Source organism: Cydia amplana, chromosome 1, assembly GCF_948474715.1.
Source record: "Cydia amplana chromosome 1, ilCydAmpl1.1, whole genome shotgun sequence".
In the NCBI taxonomy this organism is placed as follows: Eukaryota; Metazoa; Arthropoda; class Insecta; order Lepidoptera; family Tortricidae; genus Cydia; species Cydia amplana.
The window spans coordinates 14,189,708-14,200,514 of record NC_086069.1 but is presented as its reverse complement, the minus strand read 5'-3'; the positions used below and the strand labels follow the sequence as shown (position 1 = coordinate 14,200,514).

Sequence of the window (10,807 nt, the reverse complement as noted above, 5' to 3'; positions counted from 1 at the left end):
CAGTCGTGCACCTAGCGAATATTGCTCTATGGTTGCGTGAACGATTGGCATCTTGGCTAGGCCCTCAGGTGTGCCACTAATAATTTGTGCACACGAGGAGCAACTTGTTTTGAAATACATATGTGGATGGCCATTCATAAATGTGTCTGTGGTTCTTAATTGGATAAGCTGAACCTTTTAGTGAATTATGGTGTAAAATAACTGAACAATCTATCTTTTTAAAATTGATTTTATTTATTAGTATTTGTCATAAGCACTTGCAACTAATAGTAATAATGTTCCTTAAATGTGGGTATACTACAAGTTTATATAATTACCAATTACCCTCATTATTAAAATTCACAAAAATGGACAGTCTCTTCAATCATCAAGATCTATCTCAGACTTAACATCATTTATATGAATCTTATTCACACAAAATGATCCGTATCGACACTACGAAATTCTTATTCGGGCATATCATAATATCTATCATTGTTAAGTCCATTCTATAGTTTCTTCTTAGAATTCTTGGGGCTAGACAGCGTGACGAAGCTGACCCGCCTGGGCGCCTTCGGGCTAGGAACCAATGCCACCTCCACGGGCTCCTTCATGTCCGTCACCTTGGCTTGCTTTAGGAACGAGTTCATGGTATTTTTAGGAGAAACCTTTGCTTTGGGAGGGCTCTCATTTGACGTTTTAGAATCGGCTGTGTCTGATTTGTTAGTAGTTGCTTTAGTTGGTGATTGACTTTCACTAGATTTATTGTGTTCAGTTTCTTCGTATACGAGTTTCATATCTTCACTATCTTCTATTACCATCACTTCATCTTGACTGTTTTTGTCTCCGTCTGAGGGTGGTTTAATGATATCGTTGCTGGAGTTGTCTGACCACGACGGCATGGCAGTTTCGACGAGGAGGTCTATTTTCACTGGTGTTTTTTGTTTGGGCTCCGACTTTCGCTTTTTTGGCGATTTTTCAGAAGGTGCTTTAAATTTTATGAAGGAGTCTATTTTACGTGTCTTGGGCTTCGGGCTCCGGGTAGGTTCTTCCTTTTTCTCTGCTGGTTTCGTGTCCTTGACAGCTTTGTCTGCTTCAGCCTGCTCTTCCGTGTCAACTTCCATTTGTTCTGTAAAGATATTTAATTTCTTTCGTCACATCAAGTAACATTAAGAGATAAAGTCAATACGGGCATTTAGCCTATTTACATAATGATTAGTGTTTATTGTGAGTTCATACATTTATCGCTAAACGCGCGTAGCAAATGTATGAACTCGCAATAAACACTAATCAGAGTAAAAAGGCCCCAATGTGAGTGCTAGCCAGAGATGGGCATCAGTCGAATAAACGTTTATCGGAATAATCATTCGAATAAACAATAATTCGCGGATGATTTATTCGCGAATGATTTATTCGAGGATGATTTATTCGCGAATAATTTATCCGCGGATAAATCATCCGACCACTTTTCAAATTACGAGGGGCGTTCAATATATAATGAGAATGAGATGCAAAGTCTTTAAATATTAGGAAAGTAAATACTGGCCGACAAAGCTAATCTACCTAGCTGATTGCCATGAAAAAAAAAACTAACTGTTCTTTGTTTAAAAAAAAAATACGGCGATTTCTTTGCGATGCTATTGAGTACGTTAGCGAAAATGGAGAAAATTGAACTGCGCGCCGTTATCAAATACTTGTGTTTGAAATTTTTTTCTATGGACCAAGTCAATTTAGATTTACGGGACACTTTAAGGTCTAATGCTCCTCCGTATTCGACAGTCACACGTTGGTGCGCCGAATTTAGACGTGGAAGAACATCGACCATGGATCACCCCCACTCCGGACGCCCTACTACAGCAGTAACTGAAGAAATTGTGAAAAAAGTTGAAAACTTAGTTTTGGCGGATCGTCGTGTCACGGTTCGTTTTATTGCTGAAAATGTAAAGATTTCAACGGGGAGCGTGCATAATATTTTACATGAACCCTTGGGTATGAAAAAGGTATCAGCGCGTTGGGTACCCAGAATGCTTACTGACACGCAAAAACAAACTAGAGTCGAGATTTGTCAAGAAGCTTTGGACCTGATACAGCAAGACCGGGAACTTTTTTTGGCGCGATTTATAACAATGGACGAAGCATGGCTCCATCATTACGACCCTGAAATGAAACTGCAGTCTATGACATGGAAAAGGCCATCATCCCCAACTCCGAAGAAATTCAAGGTGGGCCCATCTGCCGGTAAGGTCATGGGCTCTGTTTTTTGGGATGGTAAAGGGGTCGTAATGATTGAGTATCTCGAGCATGGAGCCACTATTACGGGCTCTTTATATGCCAAACAAATAGCAACATTGCGCAATTAGATCCGTGAAAAACGGCGAGGTAAACTCTCGAAAATTGTGTTGTTCCATCAGGACAATGCATGGGCACACAAGTCCGCCGTTGCAATGGCTGCAATACGTGATGCTGGGTTCGATATCCTTAAGCATCCTCCGTATTCACCAGACCTCTCCCCTAGTGATTTCTACCTATTTCCGAGATTGAAGGAATACCTAAGAGGCAAGAAATTTGAAGACGACGACGCGGTAGTCGCTGCAATACAAGATTTTTCAAGTACTCAAGATGAAACCTTTTTTAGAAATGGAATTTTAAGTTTAGAAAAAAGATATACTAAGTGTATTATGCTAAAAGGTGACTATGTCGAAAAATAAAATAACATTTAATAAAAGTTGTATATAACATACTCATTCTCACTTTTTATTGAACGCCCCTCGTACGATTGATTTATTCGTTATTTCATTCGAATAAATCCACGAAAAATATTTAAGTTTATTGGCTTATTCCATTAAAATAAACAACATGAATAATAACACGTTTAATATGACTTGTTTTTACTGTAAATTGGTTCTGACAAGTTAAAGATTGTTAAGGGTTAAAGGATAAGCCCAGTTAGTATAATAAACAAAGGATTAGCGTGAACAATAAATTACTGACACACAAAGTTATATTAGTAACTTTCTAGCCAGACCCAGAAAGAGATAGCTATATACTAAAAGAGTGAGAAAACCAAATTTTCTTAGCAGTTGTTTGCTTCAGAGTGAATCGCACAACGCGTAATTTATATTTACAGTAACTATTTAGGTAGTTATAAGACTTGCAGGTAGTTGTATCGCACATCACAGTTGCCAAATCTTTCGAAACCGTGAAAAGTTTGGTATTCCAATAAACAAATTATTCGTGGCAATTCATTCGACGAATAAATTATTCGCGGATGAATTATTGGACGAATAATTTATTCAAATAAGAATAATCATCCGACATTTTTGTTCGTCATTCGCGATAAATTTTGTTATTTTCATTCGTTATTCGTCATTCGAATAAATTTTGCCCATCTCTGGTGCTAGCCACTCTTACCCGTAATACGCATTTGATGTTCCTAGACTATCAATATAATATACGTATTCGTACATTTGGTTAACTGATTAGCAGAAATGTATAAATCAGTCAACTTTTTCGCGACATCGTTGTTGATCCCATTGTAAAAATTGTTTAGTATGGCTAATGTATAAATTATTGAAGTAAATACATGGGAGTTGCCGTAAAGGCGCCTGTACACGGTGCCGCCGCCGCACCTTCGTGCTATGTACACGAGACGCGTAAAGCCCGCCGCCGCGACGCCGCCGCGGGCTTTACGGGTCTCGTGTACATAGCACGGAGGTGCGGTGTCGGCACGGAGGCGGCACCGTGTACACGCGCCCTAACTGCGTACCCGCGACATCCTTGGGAGGTTCCTCGGGCGCGTCCGGCAGCACCTGTCCCAGCTCGCCGTCCGCGAAGGAGACGACGGAGCAGTAGCCGTCCGTGCTGGATGCCACCAGCGTGCGCCCGTCCGGCGACCAGCTCAGGTCCGTCAGTCTGCGGATACGTTCAATGTTAACAAGAAAATGTTTGGGTAGTTTGAAAAATTCACGTAGTTCGAAATGGAAGATGTCGATGTCAACTTTAGCCAGCCTTTCTTAGACCACGGGGTCAATGCCGGCCTCGAAACGTCGAAGGTAACTTTCAAGTTTAAGTGAATATTCGAAGTCTGCAGATAAACTATTGTTAATACGCCTTTTTTTAGTGAGTCAATCATTCAAAGCTCTATTTCTACGGCTCTTCTATCTACAAAACAGAAATGCTTCCGCAAAGCGTGAACAACTTCCCCATATAAGTTGTTACTGAAAGAGTCACATACAATTAGCACTTCCCTGACCTCGTATAGTGTATGTTGGATATAACGGCAATGGGCGTCTTCTGCTGCGTGTCGTAGACCATGACGGAGCGGCGCGTGGCCACGGCCAGCAGCATGCGCCGGCGCAGCGCCAGGCCGCGCGGCCCGTCCGCCCGCAGGCTGTACGACACGGGGCTCCAGCGCGCCACTAGCGCGGGATCACCGCAGGGCAGAATGCACGCCGGCCTGGGAAGGAAAGGTGCAATTAAAAACATAAAAAACGTTTTTAAAGGTTTTACCTTCACATGTGTGGTAAGTTGAGAGCAAAGATTAATTTGATAGCTGATGTAGATGCCACTGTATCCATACGTAATGCGGTACATAACTTGGATTCTCGAAAGTAGACGTTTGGACAATCCAGTTACCACAAAATTAAACATGGTGTAGTACAGCAATTTCAGTTGTCAAACTAAAACGCGTGATTTACAAGATTTTATTTGACTTGCATTGCAATGTAACTATGTTTGTACAGGTTCAAATCTTGCAAGATAAATTTGACCCACTTCCTGGTTTCCGATGACGCTGAAAATTTGCATACATATGTAAAGTGGATGACAATGCCATATTATGGTTTCATTGAGCTGATCTGATAGATTCAATTTGCGTTTGGGTTTTTTAGAATTGTCGCGATGAGCATTAGTTGCATGTTGAAAGAAAAATAAGTACAGCAGTTAAAATCTTGTATCAAAAATGAAAACTGAACATGAACACTTTACATTTCTATTATTTAAACCCTTTGCCTGGGAAGCAAGGGGAACAGATACCATAAACGCAATACTCACACTTTCAAACTATATCTCGTATAAATATAAACTGCATTTATCGGCTTGATTTCCATCTTCACCTCCGCCTCTATTCTCCCCGCGGGCACGGCTATGAGCATGCCGTCGGGGCTGAACTGCAGGCGCCTGTAGTAGGTCTGCAGGGTGTCGTCGTGGTACAGCCGCACCGGCACGCCATGGAGGGGGTGCGACGCGGGGAACGGGAGGGAGGCCTTGCTGCTGCGAGATGTCACCTTCTTTGTGGTGATGTCGAATGTGCGGAATACTCTAAAAATATTAGCATAATATTATGTTACATGTGGAAATCAAGGGGAGAGCCCTTTGCCCAGCAGTGGAACACTCAGATAGGCTAGGAAAAAAAAATGTTACATAGGAAAAGTATCAAAATTTGTTGGCTTCCTAAAACTTCATAGATACGGTTTATACATAGCATTACTATTAGTATACATGGCAGAGGTACAAACAATTATTTAGAGCCATTTATTGCTTTAATAAATCTCTTCCCTGAAACCATCTTTTAACTAAATTGACTTTCTTTTACTTCTTAAGAGGCCTTATTCCTTAGAGCGTTCACCGATTTCACGAAATAACACTCGATAGATGGCGTTGGCGCTCGGTACGCGAGCGCCGGCAAAGTTAAGCGCGTTTCAACGCAGGCGAGAATAATATTGATACTTTTCAATTTAATTGCAAAGTAACATTATTTTTAGCGTTATATTGGCACTCTTTATTTTATTTTATAAGCATGGTAGTAGTCAATAGAGTGTATGTGTTGGGATAATATATAACCAGAGGCGAGTAAATAATAACAATATTTACCTCTGGCATGGAATTATTGTGACAATCACTCTTCTTATGAATAAGGTGTATTCGGGTATTTCCGAATGAACGAATAGTGGTGGATAATTCCGAAAGCTGACTCTTACTACAACGGAATATGAGTGATTTTACAATGATTTTCGGAATTACCCGAATAAACCTTACTACTAATATTCGTCATTGTAGTAGTGTTGTATTTTCAAACTTCTTTAGCGGCGCTGTGCACTTTTTGAGGTGGGGAAAAAATGTTAAACTCGCGACAGATCACGTGACCGTAAGACGGACACGTGACCTGATCAAAAAACTGTTACAATGTTATTGAGTTTTTCTTTATTGATTTAAATGCCATCTAGTGAGTTTCCCTCTAACTGGTATTAATATAACTCGAGTACCAACAGTGATGTGCTTAGGAGTTTCAAGTAATGCGACGAAATAACGCTAGATGGCATTAACATCAATTATACATAGTGCTGCAGACATTTTGCACTAGTCATTGAGTTTTCACTTCTGCCGGCACTCCCGGAGTGCAACCCGTTGTTTTTTTTTACAAACCATGACAAACCATGAGTTTTGTTTACATTTTTGCTGCCCACAAATTGTCGTCTTTTTGTACTATTTCTGTTTTTAGGGGAAAGTCGGGGCCCGTCCATACTGCAAATAAACATGTTTCTTTATTTGTGATATGCAACTGGCCCTATCTGTTAAAACCAGTCATTGTTTTTATTTAAAACCATGATACCGTTGACTACATTCCACATTTTTTTTTGTTTGATGGCCTCGTCGGGGTCAATACCGAAATCCGATTATTTATATATGCCATCTTCGCTCCACTCCATTAAGATACCCTGGACAGAGGGCCTACCGCGAACCACGTTCGACGTGTTACCTCCCTGTCACACTTACGTACGAATTTACAAGTGCGACAGAGAGGCAACACGTCGAACGTGGTTCGCGGTAGGCGCTCAGGCCTATGGAACTCTCCGCGCGAGCACGGATTTATACCTACGAATCTCTTCCCGTTCACGGTAGAAAATCAAGCTAGTTGGTCGCCGGCGCTCGAATATGCCAAAATGTATGCGAAATAAATGTCTTCTTCACGAACAAATAACACATGTTGTAGTGTGGAATTGTGGATGGATGCAGAAACAAAAAAAAAAGTAATAAAAAAATCCGTGTTTGCTCTACCGATTGATAGGAAAAGTAACTATTAGACGTTCTCAATATAAGTACTTATACCAATTTTTTTTACGATAGTCGCAAGCTACGTAGTACGCCGTTTTATAAACCGCGTAGTGTTTACGCGGTTTATAAAACGGCGTAAACACTACGGTTACTGTAGGGAGATATGACCTTTTAAAATATTTCGCAGTCACTCATCATAATAAATAATAAAATAAGGAAAAACCCTAACTTAAGACAAAAGATAAATAAAGAGAATAATAAAATAAATTTATAAGTAATTAATAATGATAAAAGGAATATTATAATTATTAATTACTTATTGCAACTTATCTTGCTCATAGTTATTTTACAATTAATAAAACTTATATTTGTACCTTAGGTAAGTAGGTAGGTATCTTTCATACAATCTATAGTTTAGGTAAGTAGGTAGGTACTTATTTGTAAAATAATTTCTAAGCGTCGGCAACCCTAGCTTTGTGCCGGTGCGCGCGGTGCGGGGAGCGGTGTTTTGAAGGTCATTCCATTGTATTTTTGTGTAGGTATTAAAACGGTAGGCATTTGAGTTTTCTTTGAGAGATAAGTATCTGTTCGTAAGAACTATAATATAGCCCTGTGCCCTGGACCTCATCTAGATCGATGGTACTCGTCAGGGCAAAGCTATTGAGCCCAAACACGATATAGTTATGATGAGTAGATAAGGAGTTCTGGTGACCAACTCCTGACTCCATTATGAGAACCTGGACCTCATCTAGATAGATGGTGCTCGTCAAGGCAAATCGAATGCGCCCAAACACGATGGAGTTATGATAAGTAGATTAGGAGTTCTGGTGACCAACTCCTGACTCCATCATGAGACCCTGGACCTCATCTAGATAGATGGTGCTCGTCAGGACAAATCTAATAATCCTAAATACGATGGAGTTATGATGAGTAGATTAGGAGTTCTGGTGACCGACTCCTGACTCCATCATGAGACCCTGGACCTCCTCAAGATATATAGTGCTCATCAGGGCAAATCTAATGAGCCCAAACACGATGGAGTGATAATATGTAGATTAGGAGTTCTGGTGACCAACTCCTGACTCCATCATGAGAATCTGGACCTCATCTAGAACGAAGGTGCTCGTCGAGGCAAATCTATTGAGCCCAAACACGATGGAGTTATGATGAGTAGATTAGGAGTTCGGTGACCAACTCCTGACTCCATCATGAGAACCTGGACATTATCCAGGTCGTCCGGGTATAATAATAATGCAAAACCTAACCAGTATTCAAGTAACACTGAAAACCTATCACCTAGCGAGAGTCTGTTGTTGAAATTAAATATGGTGTAAAAAATGTACTTATTTGTATCAAGATTTTCTAGTCGCTGTATACAGCACTTCTCGGAACTCTCTGGCTGTTTACGAACGCGCCATAGTCACCGAACGCCTGACGATCGAGCACAGGTCCGTCCCCTAAGCCGCCTCGGCGGAGAATGAGCGCGCGGCGTCGGTGCAGCGTGATTTATACGTGTTTTAATAGTAGTTTATGCAACAGTGATATAATAAGGGTTCTTAAAATTCAAGGGTCGAAGTTACAAAACGAGACGTAGTCGAGTTTTGTAAAAAAAGACCCGAGAATTTTAAGAACCAATTATGAGCTGTTGCATACATTACTTTTTCTATGACAGCTGCAGCAAAAAAAAAAAAAAAAAGAGTTATTATTAAAAAAAAAGATTATTTAAAAAAAATTGAGTTATTATTTAAAAAAAAAGAGTTATTATTGTAAATGAAAACATACCTCTTTCAATCAAGATGATCGGAACTTGTATCTTTAAAAAAAATAAAGCAGTTGTATTATACTCATAAGATGACTGCTAGCAGTCATCTTATGAGCCTATAGACAAATCATTCAAATGACATTGCTTTAGATATCACTGTCAGTCATTTAATTGACACATTTAAGTGCTGGAGTAGAAAAAATAATATAAATTTACGGCAAGGTAGGTCCTATAGTTATGATTATTTTTTTATGGGTTAACGTATAGTTATAGTTTGCTATAATATTATTTTTAGGGCAAAATAATAGTACAATTTGCGATAAAAAAATATAATGTAACCCTGTTTTCACCCAAAAAATGAAGAAAGTTCGGAAGGTTAAATATCCATTTTTTTTAATGAATCTTTGATTTTCAATAGTCTTAGCCGCTCGTAAAAGATATGGTGAATTGAATTGTAATCATTTCTGTATCAAATGATTCTTGTTTACTGCAAAATTGAGAACCGAAACGACAGTTCTCACTGCAAATTTTGAAAAAGCCTCCCAAGAAAACTCATTTATTTTAGGTTTAAAAAGAGAAAATGTCAACTTGAACGGTCTTACTTGCTAGTTTAAGAAATGATTATTTAAGTACGTTATCAGTTTTTGAATGAATACTAATAGTTACGTCGTAATCTTGAATGAAAAAGGTAGCAGATTGCAAAAAACGCTCGCTTGTAGGACTAAGGACTCTTAAAACCTCCAATAAATGTCAATGTTCCTTGTGGAATCATGAAAACAGCCTACCTGTCAGTGCTAGCAGACGCAATCAACTGCCCCTTAGGGTCCCAGGCCACACCTTGCACAAAGCCTTTGTGGTCACTGAGGATGGAGCTGTACTTCCCCCGAGTTACGTCCCAAACCACCAGCTTGTTATCCACGGAGCCGGATGCCAGGTGCAGTGAGTTGGAAGCCCAGCTAAGGTCTAATACATCTTCTAAGTGTCCACGGAGAGTCTGAAAAGAATACAAGTTGTATTAATAAACACTTGACACAAAAAACACCCACAACTCAGAAATAAATAACTGCGCTCATCACACAAATAAATGGCCTAACTGGGATTTCCAACTAGGAGCCCAGGATGCTAGGATTCTTCTCATTAATTTATCTATCAAGAACTTCTCAAGACCTTTTCAATGAACCCAAACTCTATGTGTTTGTTTTTCCAGTAAAGAGAACCGTTTTGCTACTTTCTGACTGCATCATCAGATCAGCTCTATGTTAGCATAATATTGCATTTTCATCGGAATTTCAGATATACTCCAAATTTCAACTGAATCAGACACCGGCAAGTGGTTCAAATTTAAGTTACAAGATTTGAAGCACACATACATACTAAGATAGTTTGGATATATGGGGTCAAGTTAAATAAGTGTGTAATCTTACCTTATATATGACCCAAGTTTCTTTGTATTGTTCTTCATTAGGATCAGCAGGCATGGGGTCTTTCTCTGTCTTCTGCTGCCAAACGAATATGATCGACTCATCGTCCCCCGATGCCAGATACTGGCCGCTGGGCGACCACCGTACCACGTTCACTGCTTTCTGATGTCGTGTGAGGTCGGCTACTACTTCTAAATTCACTGAACCGCTTTCCAATGGAGACACGTACCATATCTACAATGGAAAAGTTTCGTAGAATACAAACAGGAGATTATTATAGTATTTCTTACATCGGAATGGAAAACTTACCAATACGTGAGAATCTGTTCCTCCAGTTGCTAATCGCAATGGACCATTTGCTTCAGTTTTTGGCTGAAAATCTACACTAAGTACAGGATCCCTATTATGCCAAGAAATCTCGGGGATAGCAAACTTCATCTTGGAAGGATTTCTTAAAAATTTATATGTATATTTTATAAATAATTTAAGAAACAAAATTTAATCAAACAAATGGATCATCTGACACTATAAATGTCAGTTTTGGCGCCTTTTTCAACTTTTTAATTTTGTAGCTATAAAGTGTAACACACTA

At 39.5% G+C, this 10,807-nt stretch overlaps 1 protein-coding gene and 1 long non-coding RNA gene across 2 annotated transcripts in view; both read right to left on the bottom strand.

Moving 5' to 3' along the window:
* The window catches only part of LOC134648714 (uncharacterized), a 217,692-nt gene that overhangs the window by 41,119 nt on the left and 165,766 nt on the right, over positions 1-10,807 (bottom strand). The gene's annotated exons all lie outside the window — the stretch shown is intronic.
* Positions 408-10,732, bottom strand: LOC134648292 (chromatin assembly factor 1 subunit B). Its single transcript, XM_063502786.1, has 7 exons — positions 10,525-10,732; positions 10,219-10,449; positions 9,580-9,788; positions 5,032-5,298; positions 4,232-4,435; positions 3,746-3,891; positions 408-1,108 (listed from the first exon to the last, which is right to left on the bottom strand). Exons 1-7 carry the CDS (start codon positions 10,651-10,653, stop codon positions 489-491), a joined length of 1,806 nt encoding a protein of 601 aa, XP_063358856.1. The 5' UTR covers positions 10,654-10,732; the 3' UTR covers positions 408-488.

Excerpts from the sequence above, each read along its gene's own strand:
- LOC134648292 (XM_063502786.1), bottom strand. The coding sequence starts at position 10,653 with ATGAAGTTTGCTATCCCCGAGATTTCTTGGCATAATAGGGATCCTGTA. Across the intron at positions 10,450-10,524 it reads GAACAGATTCTCACGTATTG|ATATGGTACGTGTCTCCATT; the intron begins GTAAGTTTTCCA and ends TTTCCATTGTAG. Across the intron at positions 1,109-3,745 it reads ACCTCCCAAGGATGTCGCGG|AACAAATGGAAGTTGACACG; the intron begins GTACGCAGTTAG and ends ATATCTTTACAG.